The sequence below is a fragment of the Zalophus californianus genome, chromosome 16 (genome assembly GCF_009762305.2).
Source record: "Zalophus californianus isolate mZalCal1 chromosome 16, mZalCal1.pri.v2, whole genome shotgun sequence".
NCBI classification, from domain to species: Eukaryota; Metazoa; Chordata; class Mammalia; order Carnivora; family Otariidae; genus Zalophus; species Zalophus californianus.
The window spans coordinates 10,684,576-10,702,606 of record NC_045610.1 but is presented as its reverse complement, the minus strand read 5'-3'; the positions used below and the strand labels follow the sequence as shown (position 1 = coordinate 10,702,606).

Here is an 18,031-nt window from a genome sequence, read left to right as displayed (position 1 = left end):
GAGATAAGGCAGTTATTTCATAAAATAAACTGTTTAAATCTTAAATGATCCTTCACTTACAGTCAATGACTAATGTGAGTGAAGGCTTAACATGGAGTATAAAACACCACAAACCTTTTGATTTCTTTACATCAGGTTCAGGCTCAGATTCTCGGATGAACTGCCCCAAGTCACTTACTCTTCCAAATGTCATCTTCCTAAATAAGTACAAAAAGAACATAATTTCTAACAACCAATTTTAAATTAAGGAAAGAAAAATACCCCCCACAAACAAGGAAAGAAAAATTCCATTCTTAAGCATCTCATCTAAATCTAGAAGCTAGAAATACAATGTATAGCTAGCTCATGTTATTCAAAGCAAGGCTTATTTCAAATAGAACTGTCCCCCAAAGAAGCAAAATAATCTTTAATTCAATGTAATTCCATTCAAAATCCCAAAAAGGTTTATGAAACATGATGGGTGAAGAGACAGCTCACAGTTCTAAAATTTACACAGAAGAGAAAAGGCACAAAAATAGCCAAGATAATTTTATAAAAGAGATAAAAAGGTAGGAACCTGCCCTAGATCAAAATGTGTATTATAAAGCTATAGTAATTATATATAATAATTAAACATGCTATAAAGCTATAGCAATATAAAAAAGTTAAAAGGCAAAGAACACAGTGAAAGATCTTATTTAACAGATATTACTCATCAATAATAAATATTAAAAAACATACAGAATTCCAACAAGTCACTAAGAAATCATACAACAGAAAAACATAAATAGGAGATGAATAGTCAATTCATAAAGAAAAACCTGAACAACCAGCAAAATGCCAAAAGAAGCTTAATCTCATGAGCAGTAGTCCAGATTGGTAAAAAATCAAACATTTGAGGTTATTTAGTGTCAATAAAGATGTGGGGAAAATTAGTATCCTTATTAATGGGGGTAAGAATGCAAAATATACAGATACTTTTAAAGGTAAATCGGTAAGATCTTTAAAATTTAAAATCTGCTTCTTGGTATAAGTGAATAAAAGGAAGTCTTTTACTATTCTGTGTGTAACAGTGAAAAACTGCAAGCAACTTAAATACTCATCAATACCAAAGGGCCAAATAGTGGTCACAGTTATGAGCTATAATTAATATTATATATAGAATACTACAACATAGTTAAAATGATGTAAATCTGTACAGACTAACAAAGAAAAATCTCCAAAACTCATTGTGAATGAAAGCACAAGATACCGAATAAAGTATGGTATCAATTACACAAATATAAGCAAACAAAAATACATACTATAACGTAACAGTGATTATCCTGAGTAGGAAGGGGAGAGAATGAGCACTGGTGTGTGATCAAAGGGGACATTAGCCTTATCTACCAATTTAATTTTTATAAGAGATTAATGTATTTGTAATTAAAAGTTAGGTAGAAAAAGAAACTCTGTGATGCCTATGTATTATTTCACGTTGGGCACAGTGGATCTTATTTTAGGGCTATTGTTCCTAGTAAGTCATCATTTCACATGTGGTTGCAATACACCAATGGATGCAAATTTGTCTGCCTTGAGAAAAATTTCAGGAAGATGCCAAAACCATAAAGCTAAAGCAAACACTGAAAACTATCTTTAACCATTATTTCTCTATTTCTGACCCATTTTATTTTCTTATTTTTTTAAAATATTTTATTTATTTATTTGAGAGAGAGAGTGAGAGAGAGAGCATGAGAGGAGAGAGGGTCAGAGGGAGAAGCAGACTCCCCGCTGAGCAGGAAGCCCGATGTGGGACTCGATCCTGGGACTCCAGGATCATGACCTGAGCCGAAGGCAGTCGCTTAACCAACTGAGCCACCCAGGCGCCCTTTCTGACCCATTTTATACATCATCTGTTACATTTATTTTACACACAAAAAAACCTTACAGAAGTAAAACATTTTGCAACTGACAGACTGTCTTAAGTAAGGTTTTAAGTAAATGAACCAACCATTCCCTAATAAATATAATCTTTGGTAATTAAATCGTAGGCTTACTGTCCACCATTTCCTAAAAGACGAGCTAAAGATTACAACACTGACTCAGCTGCAGTGTGCTTTTTGAAGACAACGTAGTCAAACAGCCCTATATTTACTTCTGAGTGCTTTCCAGGATTCCTTGGTCTCCCAAGTATCACTGTTACTTTCTGACAAAATCAATTAAACATGTTGAAATCCCTTTTTTATGGTGATGCCAGGACTGCGGTTGGGGTTGGGGTAGGGTAATCAAGAATTTACACAGATTTATAGGCTCATCAAGCCATCTTTAGGAAAGAGGAAGTGATTTTATGATTTGATCTGTGGTAAACATTGGCAAGTGGCATATGCTATGAACTGATGTCTTTTTGTTACAGGATAAAATAAACATCCAATCCTTAAATACAAAGAAATAATTTTATTCCATTTTCAAGTATTCGTTATACAGTCCATAATAAATGATGCTGGCATCTTTGTACTTTATTTTTATTTACGGTTTTAAGACAGACTTTGAAATAGCTAACAAATGAACCAAATGAAATATGGGAAGAGATATAACCTAAAACATACCACATACATACGATACTCATCAACCTTGTCTAGTGTGGTGGAATGATGATGGTAATGATATTTATGGAGTGTTTACTAGATACCCGGCATGGTTTTGAATGCTTTTCATGTACCTCATTTAATCCCCTAAACAACCCAATGAATGAAGTGGAGATGAAAACACCGAGACAGTCTGCCAGTAAGTGGCTGAGCCAAGATTAAAACTGAGGAAGTTGCTCCCAAGCCTCCACTCTCAACTGTGGTCTACTTGTATACTATATATAAAAGTGCTGGGTATGTAACAGTAGATTAGAAACAATTTTTAAATTTTAAATAAAAACATAAAAGATGCAAAATTCGGTAGACTTGTACAAATTCCAGACACTAGTTAAACTTACCCTGCGTATGTCCGCTGATACAAAGATTCTGGATCCAGACTTGCAGCATCCACAATTATCGCTTCATCAAAATTTTTCAGAATTTTAACACTGGTTTTTTTCATACTGGACTGCAACAGAAATTGTAAAATTAACAGTGTGTTATTCGGGAATCAAACAGTTCCAGGTTTGGATTATGACAGATTTGTACAAAATCTTCAGTATTTGAAATACATGTAATTCTCACTCAACCCCATCATTATGGAGATGCTGAACAGCAACGATTCTGAAATGTAACCTCAATATACAACTACAGGAGGAAAGCACAGTATTACAATGTACAACATATGCATTTAATGCCAAATCTGTTTGTTTTCTTTATGATCTAAGTTCCAACAAACGTGCTATCTTCACAGGCATTACATTCCCAAGTGTGCAAGACTCCCATCCACCCAGACATATATAGCTTAGCTACCTTTTACAAATAAACATGAATACTTTTGATTTTCAGTGAGGCTATGTGACAAAGGAGAAGCCAAAGAAATCTTCCTAAAATGACCAGCTAGATGAGTGTAGTAAGTTCCCCTCCAGCATGTCATCTCCCACTCCTCATCCCACAAAAAAAGCAAGTCAGAATTGGTATTTCTATGAAATACCGGAGCCACGGGTTTTCCCAGATATTCCACCTCTAAAAATTAAATTACAGACAGACTCGGTTCCACAAAATGATTAATATACAAGATTATTATTCACTGTAGCATTGTTTAAAATAACAAAAGTTGGGAACCGTCCTTAATATCCATGACTAAGGTATAGGTTAAATTAATAAAATAAAAATTGAATAGACACTTATAGAACATACTCTACAGTGGGTGGGGAGAGGGAGGGGTTCTCTTTATGTGCCAAGAAGGGTAGATAGTTAAAAAGAAAGAGGCAGGGGCACCTGGGTGGCTTAGTCGTTAAGCATCTGCCTTCGGCTCAGGTCATGATCCCAGGGTCCTGGGATCGAGCCCCACATCGGGCTCCCTGCTCGGCAGGAAGCCTGCTTCTCCCTCTCCCACTCCCCTACTTGTGTGCCCTCTGTTGCTGTGTCTCTCTCTGTCAAATAAATAAATAAAATCTTAAAAAAAAAAAAAAAAAGACAGAACACTTCTTTGAGGCCACTGTTAACTCAGATACCAAAACTGGACATCATAAGAAAAGAAAACTAAAGGTCAATCTCTTCTAAGTACAGATCCTAATAAAATACCAGCAAACAAATCTAGCAACATATAAAAATAATTATATATCATGATCAAGTGAGATTTATCCCAGAAATGCAAGGTTGGTTTAACACCTGATAATCAAATAATGTAGTACAACCGTATCAATAAAGACCAAAACCCAGATGACCTCATCTTAATTGATACAGAAAGAACATTTGACAAAATCCAACACCCTTTCATGATCCAAAAAAAAAAAATCCAACAAATTAGAAATGGAAATTTCCTCACTTGATAAAAAGCATTTATGAAAAACCTGTATGTAACATCATATTAAAAGATGAAAAACTGAAAGCTTTCCTCATGAGGTCAGGAATAAAACAAAGATGCCTACTTTCATCACTTCCATTCAACAATGTACTGCAAGTTTAAGCCAATTAGGCAAGACAAGGAAATAAAAGGTACGTACATTCAAAGTGGACAGGTAGAAAGAAAACTATTTCTATTAACCGATGACACAATCTTATATATAGAAAATTCTAAAGAATCCACAAGAAAGGAGCGCCTGGGTGGCTCAGTTGGTTAAGCTTCTGCCTTTGGCTCAGGTCATGGTCCCAGGGTCCTGGGACTGGGTCCCACATTGGGCTCCCTGCTCAGCGGGGAGTCTGCTTCTCCCTCTGCCTCTCCCCCTTGGCTTGTGCTCTCTCTCTCTCACTCACTCTCTTTCTCTCAAATAAATTAAAATAAAAAAAAAAAGTATCCACAAGAAAACTATTAGAGTTAACAAAAGAATTTTGTAAAGTTACAAGGTCAACACAAAAAGTTTATTTCTATGCATTACCAATGAATAAGAAAATGAAATTAAGAAAATTTTATTTATAATATCAAAAAGAATATTCAGGAAAAACATGACGCAAGGACATATAAGACTTGTACACTGTAAACCTACAAAACAGTGATGAAAGAAATTAAAGACAGCTTAAATAATGGGATGATATCCCGTGTCCATGGACTGGAAAAAGACTTAATATTGTTAAAATGGCAATACATTCCAAAGGAATCTACAGATTCAATGTAAACCCAATCCTAGAAATCTTATGGAATTGCAAGGGACCCAGAATAGCCAAAATAATCTTACAAATTGAAAAACACAAAGTTGGAGGACACACAGTTCCTGATTTCAAAATTTGCAAAGCTGTAGTAATCAAAACAATGTGGTACTGGCATAAGATACACGTAGATCAACACAAAACTGAGAGTCCAGAAATAAAACCGGTGTATCTAAGAGCAAATGATTTTTGACAAAGATGCCAAGATCATTCAATTTACGTAGAAGAATAGTTTTGTCCATAAATGGTCCTGGGACAACTAGATATCCACATGCAAAAAATAAAGTTGGCCCTTACCTCATACAACATGCAAAACTAAAAATGGATCAAAGGCCTAAAACTCTTAGAAGAAAACACAAGTGGGCATGGGGAGCGACTGCTTAATGTTCCATTTGCGAGGTTTCTACTTGGGGTGATGAAAAAGTCTGGAACCAGATAGTGGTAATGGCTGCACAACACTATGAATATACTAAATGTCACTGAATTAGACACTTATAACAGCTAACTTTATGTTAGGTGAATTTTACTGCAATTACAAAAAACTGTATTTCTATATGTTTACAATGAAAATATGAGCGTAAGAAAAAATTCCATTTATAATAGTATCAAAAAGAATAAAATACTTAGAACTTAAGAAATACAGAACTGATACCTGAAAACTACAAAATGTTACTGGAAGAAATTAAAGAAGATCTGAATAAATGAAAGGCATCATCTATGTTCATGGGTCAGAATATTTAATATTGTTAAGATGGCAATTTGTCCCAAATTGATCTATGGAACCAATGCACTCCCTATCAGAATAATGGCTGGAGTCTTCATAGAAGTTGACAAACTGATCCTTAAATGCATTTGAAAACTCAAGGGACCTCGAATAGTCAAAACAATCTTGAAAAAGAAGAACTAAGTTGGAAGACTCTCCCTTCCTTCCTGATTTCAAAACTTGTTACCCAAGCAAAGGTAATTAAGACAGAGTTAAACAGTTATCATCTGAGCTAACAATTCTACTTCTAGGTATATACACAAGGGAAATGAAAACATATATCCACACAAAAACTTGTACAGCAGCATTATTCATAATAACCAAAAGAGAGAAACAACCCAAATGTCCATCAACTGATGGATTAACAAAATGTGGTATGTACAATGGAATATTATTTGGCCATAAAAAGGAATAAAGTTGTGGGGTGCCTGGGTGGCTCAGTCAGTTGAGCATCAGACTTTTTTTTTTTAGACACAGTGAGAGAGGGAACACAAGCGGGGGGGTGGGAGAGGGAGAAGCAGGCTTCCGGTGGAGGAGGGAGCCCGAGGTGGGGCTTGATGCCAGCACCCTGGGATCATGACCTGAGCCGAAGGCAGATGCTTAACGACTGAGCCACCCAGGTGCCCCCTGAGCGTTGGACTCTTGATTTTGGCTCAGGTCATGATCTCAGGATCCTAGGACCGGGCCTAGCGTCAAGCTCCCTGCTTAGCAGGGAGTCTGCTTCTCCCTCTCCCTCTGCCCCTCCCCTGGCTCATGCTGTCTCTCTCTCTAAAATAAATAATTTTTTTTAAACCAACAACAAAAATAAAAAAGGAATAAAGTTCTGATACATGCTAAACATGGATGAACCTTGAAAATAGCATGCTAAGTGAAAGAAGCCTGTCTCGAAATCACACATCATATGGTTCCAATTATATGAAATGTGCAGAATAGGCAAATCTATGGAGACAGAAAGTAGATTAGTAGTAGCCTAGGGCTGGAAGAATTGGAGGATTTGGAGGGAATTAGTTAAAGGACACAGGGTTTCTTTCTTAGGTGAAAAACTTTTTAAATTGGCTGTGGTGACAGTTAAGGAACTCTATGAATATACTAAAACCACTAAATTATACAACATAAATGGGGGAATTGTATGGTATGTGAATTATATATCAATAAAGTTGTACCAAAAAGAAAGAAAGAAAGAAAAAAGAGCATATACAGAATGATTTCAATTATATAACTATTCCGAATAGGTAACACTAACCTATACCATCAAAAGTCAGGATGGTAGCTATCCTGGCCGGGAGGACAGTGACTAGAAGAGGGCACAAGAGGGTTTATGACATACTGGTAATGTTATGTTTTTTGATCTGAATGCTGGATACACAGATCAAGTCTGTTTATGAAAATTCTTCAAGCTACATATATTGAGTTTTCCGTATATATATTAAACTTCAACCGAAAGTGTAGCAATATGTTTTAAGGTCAGCACCTAGACCTTTTAAGTGCTTAAATAACAACAAGACATTCTAGCCTATATCAAAAAACAAAATGGCAACCACATTCAGCAGGTCACCTGCTACATAAGCTATTTAAATAGGAGGAAAACGTACTAAGGAGAGTCTTGTTGATGGTAATAAATAGTACTGTTGTATAAATTAAGGAAATTTATCCAAGGCCCTGTGTCAAAAAATCTGAAGTATTATTTATGTGTCAACAGTACTTTGAGAAAATAATTATGCTACATTATGGTGAAGAACACTAGACAGGGAATATGTTCTGCCTCTACACTTTACTGTCTGATTTTTAATAAAATTAGTTAACTTAATACCTTCCTAGATCTCTTCTCTCGGGGACAACCCATTTAAATGACCCAATTTGGGGGAGAATCAGATAAGGTTTGATACACGAAAGCACTCCAAAAAACCAAAAAAGATTAAGAAAATATACAAAATGTCACTACAGTTCAAAATGAGACCAAAAACTCTTTGGTGAAATACAATTATTAAGAAAGAATTATTAAGAATTATTCCAGGGGTTGGGCACCTGGGTGGCTCAGTTGGTTAAGCGACTGCCTTTGGCTCAGGTCATGATCCTGGAATCCCTGGATCGAGTCCCGCATCGGGCTCCCTGCTCGGCAGGGAGTCTGCTTCGCCCTCTGACCCTCCCCTCTCTCATGTGCTCTCTTTCTCTCTCAAATAAATAAATAAAATCTTAAAAAAAAAATTATTCTAGGGGCGCCTGGGTGGCACAGTCGGTTAAGCATCCGACTCTTGGTTTCAGCTCAGGTCATGACCTCAGGGAAGTGAGATCAAGCCTGCTGCGCTCAGTGTGGAGTCTGCTTGGGGTTCTCTCTCCCTTTCTGTCTCTGTCTCACTCTGTCCCTCCCACTCATGCTCAGGCGCTCTTTCTCTCTCTCTAAAATAAATCTTAAAAAAAGAAAAAGAATTATATAAAAAAGCATCCCAGGGGCGCCTGGGTGGCTCAGTCGTTAAGCGTCTGCCTTCGGCTCAGGTCATGATCCCAGGGTCCTGGGATTGAGCCCCGCATAGGGCTCCCTGCTCGGCAGGAAGCCTGCTTCTCCCTCTCCCACTCCCCTGCTTGTGTTCCCTCTCTCACTGTCTCCCTGTCTCTCTCTCTGTCAAAATAAATAAATAAAATCTTTAAAAAAAAAAAAGCATCCCAAATGTAGTTACTAAAATTTCCCAAATAATTACACAAAGAGCTCTTCAGAGGCTATAAATGCATGTGGTATTATTGATGACTGATAGCAGTAGCTGGAGTGTCAGGCAGAAAAATGGCCTGAATGAAACAGTACAATACCTTACAGTATAATATACTGTTCACTACAGACATTTTTATTAAAACATATAGTAAGTAGGCTAATTGTATTTTCTTCTTTGTTTCTTCTACAACAAAAACTTCCAAACAGACTCTGCTATTGGTATTTGAAGGAAAGGATCTACTGTACACCTTTCTTCCAACTGGCAGAGGCTAACTGATTTATACCTGAGCAGCCGAGCTGTCGGAACCACCTGGGTGAGAGTCATCAGGAGGGCCAACAGAGCAATGAGCAGTCAGTGAAACATTTCCTCCCAGAAATTCATCTCCTCGAACCGAATGGATGAGATCATTCAAATACTTATAATAAAGATTGCTGGACAAGAAGCCAGGCAAAAAGACCTGAAAGAGAGGATAAGCATTATTTTAAAGGTGAGATCAAATACAATTAAAACTTTATTTGAAAACAAAATTTTACGCACAATTCTACCAGCTAGCACAAATGATTCTGCTTTTCCTTGTTATACTCCAAGTATTATCCCTTTGTGTACACACGTTGTGACTAAAATTATGAGTACAATTTAGAGGTGTGTCCCCCTCCCCCCCAATGCTTGCCATAAAACTATCACATAGACTTGATATTTAGACTTCTTAGTGACCAGAAAACACGCAGGGAGTGAATCTAATCTGAAATTAGATTTTTCTTGTTATAAATATTAAAGTCTTTGTGCATATATTGATTTTTTTACTTCTGAACTGATTTCCTTAAGATAAATTACCAGGTGTGTGATTATTGAGTTAAACGGTGTGAACATTTTAGCTTTGATATATATGGCCAATTTACTCTTCAGAAGGACGTTGTCAATTTGTATCATTTGCAGTATACTAAGGTAAATGTTTTGACACAGGCTTTCCAACACCAGAGTGTGTTTTTCCAAATCATTGTTAAGTAAGTGCCTATTGGGGCGCCTGGGTGGCTCAGCTGGTTAAGTGACTGCCTTTGGCTCAGGTCATGATCCTGGAATCCCTGGATTACGTTCTGCATCGGGCTCCCTGCTTGGCGGGGAGTCTGCTTCTCCCTCTGATCCTCTCCTCTGTCATGCTCTCTTTCTCTCTCATTCTCTCTCTCTCTCAAATAAAATCTTTTTTAAAAAGAGCCTAATGATATATGGATGTTTTTATTTCCATTTAAAAATTACTAATGATGCTGAATAAGTTCCCATGTTTATTACTGGCATTTCCTATTACCAACTTCTCCTTCACAGCAGTTAGTACATGACTGTAAATAGTATGTGTTGTTAAACATGTTCCTTCTTTATAGACAGAGCTCCAGGAGGGCAGAAACCACGTTTCTCCTGTTTACCACTACAACACCAATACCTAGCACAGAAATTCTCAAAGTACTGATCATCCATGTCTTTTTCTCATTTATCTACTTGATACTATTAAAATTACTAAGTTCTTTACATATACACATTTTATAAGAAATATTTACATTCTGTTTATCTCTGTATTTTCATTTTCTTTTTTATCCAGAAAGTTTACATTCTTTATATGATACAGATTTGGAACTTCTCTTAATTTAAGATCAGAAAGATTTTAATTTTAATCATGAAAAAATTTTTATCCCTGGGCAATAGCTGATACTCTATTCAGCTTACCATGAGCTTTTTAATGATTTGATTTTTATATGTAACTCTTCCATGTTCCTGAAATTCAGTTATGTGGAATATTATTTAATAGTGCTTACTTAACCCTTTTCCACCTAGAAACACATGACATATATAAACGACATAACCTCATGGACTTATCCTGCGCTCTGTGCAATTCCTGGTCAAATTTGCTCTAGTTCATTAGAGGAATAAATCATTCACAAATTCTAACACATTATTATTAATAAGCTATTAGTGATACCCCAGAAGTTATGATACACAAAACCAGTGTTCTAACCCCACTGATAGATACTGATGAAGTGTTTGGGTCATTTTAAGCTAACTTTGCCCAATACTGCTATCTAATTATTTTTTGAAAATTATTAGTTATAGTGGTAAAAACAGCCGTTAAAATTTTTTAATGCTTACTATGTGATGGATGCAATGCTAATAATAAGAACTTTATACATCTTACCTCATTTTTATCTTTAAAATAACTTTTAGGTAAGTATCCATATTATCTCCATTTTACAGATGTGGAAAATGGCATTAAAGAATTTCAGTAAGTGCCTGAGGTCATTCAGTCTATAAAGGCTAAATTAATACATACCAAGTCAGACTGAAAGCCTCTGTTCTTAATCACTATGCTCCAACGCTTCAATTTTCCAGTTTTGTTACATTTTTTTCCCCCGTGTTATGTTTTCTGGGTTTCACCAGTAAAGACTTCTTGCAGTTTAATATTTTTGAAGTTCTTGGTTACCTTCTCCATGGTCGTCCAGGCCTGACGTAATGGAGTTGTGAAACAGTTAGGGAGTGGCCCACCTTCCCTGCAGATATTGGATTCAATTTCTAATCTCACAACATCATCAAATCCAAGAGGATGCGTGGCTTGGAGGGAGAAGTACCTATGGTAACAAGACAGCCAAAGTCAAACCAAACCTCCTAGCCAGTATAAGCAACTTTTGGCACCTACTCTTCTACGAGGCTACTTGATTCAGCCTGCAGATCTAGGACTCGAGAGCCGGTTCCTAGAGGCCGTGCTGCAACCTTTATTCCCATAGCCCCAAAGGTATCTGAGTCAACTTGCTACCTTCCTATCTCCTTCCATCTTCCTTAGTTCTTAAGATTGCTGAGGGTCAGGCTACAGCTGAGACAAATCAATTAATCACACAAATTTAATGGGCACCTATTCTCTGTTCAGCACTTGGGAGACAGAAATGGACTTAAAAGAGGGTAAGACACAGTTCTTTCCCCTGGAAAGGGAACAGAAAAGATCCCTGTATCAGACACAATGAGAACAAATAGCTGTAACTATGAGGTACAGGTAATACACATGCAGGAACTTAAAATACAATAGCACCGAGGGTGAAGTAGATGGATTTCATGTATTTGGATAGAATAATAGGACTTGATGAAGATTGGGTGCAGAAAGGAAAAGGAGTAATCAATGCTACCTCAGATTTCTAACTTCATAAGCTATAATGCAAGACCAGTGTTTTGGTAAGCTGATTATAAAGTGGATAACAAAGAAAGGAGGATTAAAAGCAAAAAATATATGTATGTTCTCTTCCAAGCATTTAGGGACTTCTAAATCTTGTCTATGATACAAATACAGAAAGACTGATTAGGTATGATTGTGATGATACATACATAACATACATAAGATATAAAAACAAACAGGGATGGAGGGGCCTGGGTGGCTCAGTCAGTTGAGCGTCCAACTCTTGATTTCAGCTCAGGTCCTGATCTTAGGGTCATGAGATAGAACCCTGTGTCGGGCTCCATGTTCAGCGGGGAATCTGCTTGAGAGTCTCGATTCTCTCCCTCTCCCTCTGCCCCTCCCCTGCCTCATGAGCTCACTCTCTCTCAAATAAATAAATAAATAAATCTTTTAAAAAACCCCCCAAACTGGCATCAGTGAAGTCAAATTTGGCACAATGAACTTGACAAAATGACAGTGCCAGTGGGATGCCATACAGTGATCTTCATCTAAAAATGGCTCCCAATGTGAAAATGGGATCCATTGGGACAACAGGGTCTCTGCTCTGTGTGGCAACTGAGCTCCAGCCAGGACCTTACTACTAGTGCCACTCTTCTGTTCCAGCATTAAAATAAAAAAAATATTTTTTTGTTATTAGACTAAGTTTTCTTAACAAATAGTCTCCCATCTTGTAACAAATAAGTTGGTAAATACTCCTCCATGATTGGAATTTTGGAGCATCCCACACCAAATTTCTAAATGTAAACACTTGCTATTTCAACATTCATGTAACAATGTTTCTTATATAATATTTTCCACAAATATATTATACTAAAATAAACACTGGGCAAACATTGAGAATTGCATTCCAGCTCCAGTTCTGCCACTAACTTGCCCTGTGACTTTGAGAGAATGGGTCTTTGTTTTCTTATCTGCAAAATGGGAAAATCAGACTAGATCCTGAATCTGGCTACCCATCAGCATCATTTGGGGTATCTTCTAAAAATAAAGATTCCTGGGTCATGCCTCAAATGTGCTGAATCAGAATCTCTTAGAGTGGAATGCTGGAAACCTATTTTTAACAAGCACCCAGCTGGTTCTTACACAGACAGCCCAGCACGGACCTGCAGAGCAATGCTCAGGAACCACCGACCCAGATGCACTCAGCTCTCTTGCAACCCTAACTAACATCCCATGGATTTTCCTCTACTGTCAAGTTATCTTCTCAGCGGTTGCTTGTGGATACAAATAGCACATTACTTTTTTTACAGAATAAGAAAAATTAAATGAAAATTAAAAGAGAGGCACAGCTGGCCATGGGCTTATCACTCAACTGACCAGATGTTTTCAGTTCTGTTCACTGTAAGATTTTGCCGTCCTCTCATTTTCAATGAAGACCAATGAAAAACTATTATTCATTGAGGACTGGCCATGCAGATCTGCACCAGAAATATGATACACCCATACACAGATATCTAAGACCCTTTTCAATATATTCCCTTTAGCTTCATCTTCCTCTTACATACCCTACCCAAGTTTTACTTACCCAAACTCAAGTTTCCTGAAAGTGCCACATTCCCCTGAGTTTCTCTGACTTTGCTTGTGTCAATGCCTCTGCCTAGAATGTTCTTTCCCGCCTTCTCTGGCTAGCAAAATTCATTATTCAGGATCCAATTCAAATCTTTCTTCTGTGAAATCCTCCTTGAACTCCACCACCGTCATCCTTCTTGCCACACACAAATCTCCCGTTCCCCCAGAAGAAATGTTTGTTCTAAGAATCCTAAAACCTTATACACACCGTATAAAAAGCGGCTTTTCTGCTACTCCCTGTGAGCTCCTTGACAGCAGACTGGATTTGTTCATCTTTATTTCCGAAATACATATCAAATACTCAATTAATATTTGCCAGATGTTGAATACATCAATAAAACTCACTTGTCATACAAAATCATGGCATCGTTCTGTGCCTCCTGTCCATCATACTGGCCCTTTTTGGCAGCAAGTTGCGACTGGAAGTTATCTGCTGCCAACCAGAACTGTAAGATATTCACTGCATCCTCTTTTTCCATGTACTAGGAAGGAAAAATACAAAAAAAAAAAAAAAGGAAAAAAGACTATAAACATATTTCTCTAACCATCTCTAATCCATAAGCCCAATCATTAAAAATGTAAGACATACACAAAAAACAAAAACAAAAACAGATCCACTTGTTCAGTTCATGCCAGGTAGCAACTCACAGTTGTTTTTGAGACTGAAACGTTGAAAGCCATTCTTGTAGGGGAAAAAAACCAAAAAACTAACAAAAACCCCACCACATTGCTGGATACAAACTTAAGTGAACTGGAATAAGAATCACAGTAAAGATGATTAGTGGTCCCTCAGTAGCTAACATACAAAAAGTAAACTAACCAGACCCAATCTTTTATACCTGATCATTTCCATCACTCCATGCAGCCTCAGTAACCTGAATAAATGCGGACTTACACGTAGGTAGGGCAAAGAGAGGGAGTGAGAAAGCAAATCAACGGAAAGCTCTATTCTTGGGAGAGGCAGAGTGCAAGTGTGTATCTAAGTTAGTGCTTTGTGAGCCTGGAAATCCTCCCCTCTCTACTTAATAGTCATTTGCTTTGCAACAAAAGAATTTCATTTGCCAAAACCTCTCTACTTAATAGTCATTTGCTTTGCAACAAAAGAATTTCATTTGCCGAAACCTAACAAATACCATTATATAGTACACCTCAAAGAGATTAATCTACTCACTGCTTGAGAAATCCTATCAAGTGGCTAAAGTAAAAGTGAGGATAGTAGGAAAAAATTTACTCCTTTTCTTTCTCTCTTCTGAAGTCTGGTCTGCAAATATGTGTGCACTGGAATCAAGGATCAAATCTGTGGTTTTAAAATGGCTCTAGATAATTAAAAATATGCAGTCTCTTATAAGCAGAAGTTTGATTTTTTCAAAATTAGAGTTATTTTACACTGAATTTTCATGTTCTCTTTAATCTAATATGCCATTAAAGTACTCTTGCCATTAGATGTACAACTTAACATAAAAAAATTACTTCATTCCAACTGATCTTTTTGGAAATGATTTGGCTCTTCCATGTTATTTTCTATAGAGGGGGCCCCAGCATTTCTAGTTTAGAGGCTGGAATGCTCTAACAGAGTGTGAAAGGAAATGCAGACTTTACCTCAGAGAAATAAAAGAGGGCTGACTCACAGAAGAGAATGTCAGCCAGGTAAACAGTTCCACTGGTCAGCACTTCAATCTGGTATTTACAGAAATGGTGACTTCGCAGAAACTCACTAAAGTGCCTGCACATGGACAAAAAGGGAAAATTTGAGGGAATGACCAAGGAAAGAGCTTAACTGGGAAAAATATACTCTTTCCATTCTGTGCCTACTGTATCTTAAAAGCCTAGGTCCACACTACCTTCCTTCCCATGCTGTCCTTCCTGGTTCCTACACATGGAAGTAATCTCTCCCGTCTCTTAGAAACTTTGTAGCTTTCCTCTGAGATGTGACACATGCTACCTCATATTACATGTAACCAAAGAACATAACCCTATTTCTCTTAATAGGCTGTAACTTCCTTCAAAGCAGGTACTATATCTAACTATGCCCTTTTCATAAATACTAAATGAATCAATATGTAGATTTTTTCCCTTAAAGGGCATGCAGCAGTAATTAATCTAAAAAAAAAAAAAAAAACACACACACACAAAAAAAACACCACAACTTTGGAGACAGTTTCAACAGATCTATGTGGATTTAGTAATACAGCATCCATTAAGCTTAAAGTGCGCACTAACAAATTAGGATCTCTACCTGAACACATGCATTGCTTAAATAAATAAATTCTAATAGTCAAACTGTAGTTACAATCACCCCCAAATGACTTCAGAATTTTAAAAAATTCTTTTAACTTAGGAAATATTAACATTAAAAACAAATGTTTTATTTTTAAGAGTTCACATAATTTCTATTTAAAAGATACTATGAACCAAGGTAGTCTTAGATATGCCTATAAGATGTAAACATTCAAAATGCTTAAAAGTCCTGAAAAATTGTTTGTAGTTGAGTGAACCCAAATCCCAAAACCCAAAATGTGAAAGTCTGAAATTAACTTACTCTTGCTCCATGGCACTAAAGACTATGGACTGTGCCAGAACAAAACAGTTGGGATCCACCTGTCCATCTTCTCCACAAATCTTTGCTATAAAAGAAATGGTAAATAAATTCCTACCAAATCCAAACCACACATCTTTGTGAATCAGAGTAGGAAATAACTGGAGAGGTATAGAAATCAGAAAGTTTTAAATGGAGCTAAGAAAAATACAGGTGAACATATAATCTTGAGGTAGGAAAAGTCTTTCTGAGGACATACATAAAAGGAGAAATCAAAAGATTCAACAGCATAAAATTAATTTCTACACATTAACATACCCACAAAACAAAATTAAAAAGGCAGACTGGGGGAAAAATTTGCAGCACCAATGACAGTTTACCCTGTATGTGATAGATTATTATCATTCATATATCAAGAGCTCCTACAAACTAGTAAGAAATGTCCCCAGAGAAAAATGAGCAAAGGACATGAATGGATAGTTTGCAAAAGAACAAATATAGGGGTGCCTGGCTGGCTCAGTCAGAAGAGGATGCTCACTCGGGGTTGTGAGTTTGAGCCCCATGCTGGGTGTAGAGATTACCTAAAAAAATTAAACTTAAAAACGAATAAATATAAAATGGCCAATATGAAAAGATATACATGCTCACTAGCAATCAAATAAATAGAACCACAAGTTAGAATAAGGAGACACCCTACCTTTTGCCTAGTAAATTGGCACAAATTGTTATAACAATGCATATGTTTGTTTAACACCGCACTGCTTTGCTTGGGCAAGGACATGGGAAAACTGACACTAGTGTTAGTGAGAATATACTGGTATATTCTTTTCTGGAGAGCATTTTGGTAGTTTATAGCATAAGCTTTAAAAATAAACATGCCCGTTCAATCAGCAATTCTATTTCTAAGATTGCAACCTAAAGAGTTATGGATTTGTAAAAGGCTTGTCTGTAAAAAAGTTTACCAAAATGTTATTTGGTAGAAACATGAAATGTGCAAAAATTAGGAATTACCTAAGGAAACTGCTGCAAATTAGTAAGCTGTTTAGCCAGCTATTAAATACGGCTGGAAAAAACCATTCACCCACGATGGCTGGTTTCACTTTAAGCCCACGACCTTTGTGGGACCTTAATAAAACCCAAGGATCTTACTATAGTTTCTTGGTCCATTTACTCTCGTACTCTGCCAGACAACACACAACGCAACATTTCCTCTCTTTGAACACCTTAACGCCTCTTCTACTCTCTCTGCTGATGACTTTGCTTCCTACTTCATTAAGAAAATAGAAGCAATCAGAAACTTATTTCCATCACTTCCCACCACGTCTGCCTCATGCTCACCAGCTACATAGTCTGTGCTATACATATATACTTGTTTGTATGTTATACCTTATATGCTTATAACACATCACCACAAAAACAAAACAAAAACCACGGTCCCTTGATTTAACATCCCCTTCCAGCCCATCTTTAGAGCAAAATGCCTCATAAGAGTTGCTCATACTTGCTGTCTCCACTCCGCCTCCCACTCTAAGACTCCTCTGGTTAAGTTTCTGTCTCCAGAGGTCCAATGAAATTAAGATAACCGATGGACCAGTTGTCCACAAGGTTGGCAAGTCCATTCCATTCCGAGTATTCATCTTACTTAACCTCTCAGCAGGATTTAACACACCTCTGATCACTCCCTGACTCCCAGAAACACTTTTTCACTTGGCTTCCAGAAAGAACTACCCTCCTAAGACATAGTTCATATAGCAGAGCCAACTTTATGGGCTGCTACTCTGGAGTCTCGTTTGCTGGTTCTCCCTGCCCCACCCACCAGACTTGTGAATGTTAGGCCTGCCCCAAGACACAGTCCTTAGACCTCTTGTCTTCACTCACCATACTCACTCTGAGGATAATGGCTCTAAACCCATCTATAGGCTGATAACTTCCAAACATATCTCCAACCTAAGCCTCTCTCATCAACTCCTAGCACATGGCTCTAAACCCATCTATATGCTGATAACTTCCAAACATATC

At 37.1% G+C, this 18,031-nt stretch overlaps 1 protein-coding gene across 1 annotated transcript in view; it reads right to left on the bottom strand.

Annotated features, from left to right (window-relative positions):
- Window positions 1–18,031, bottom strand: part of AKAP10 (A-kinase anchoring protein 10) — an 85,061-nt gene that overhangs the window by 16,991 nt on the left and 50,039 nt on the right. The window contains exons 6-12 of the mRNA XM_027626450.2: window positions 16,016–16,100; window positions 15,076–15,199; window positions 13,822–13,958; window positions 11,167–11,311; window positions 8,983–9,156; window positions 2,942–3,051; window positions 115–197 (exon numbers count right to left, since the gene is read on the bottom strand). Of these exons, the coding sequence (XP_027482251.1) occupies window positions 115–197; window positions 2,942–3,051; window positions 8,983–9,156; window positions 11,167–11,311; window positions 13,822–13,958; window positions 15,076–15,199; window positions 16,016–16,100 (858 nt within the window). The remainder of the gene's footprint in view (window positions 1–114; window positions 198–2,941; window positions 3,052–8,982; window positions 9,157–11,166; window positions 11,312–13,821; window positions 13,959–15,075; window positions 15,200–16,015; window positions 16,101–18,031) is intronic.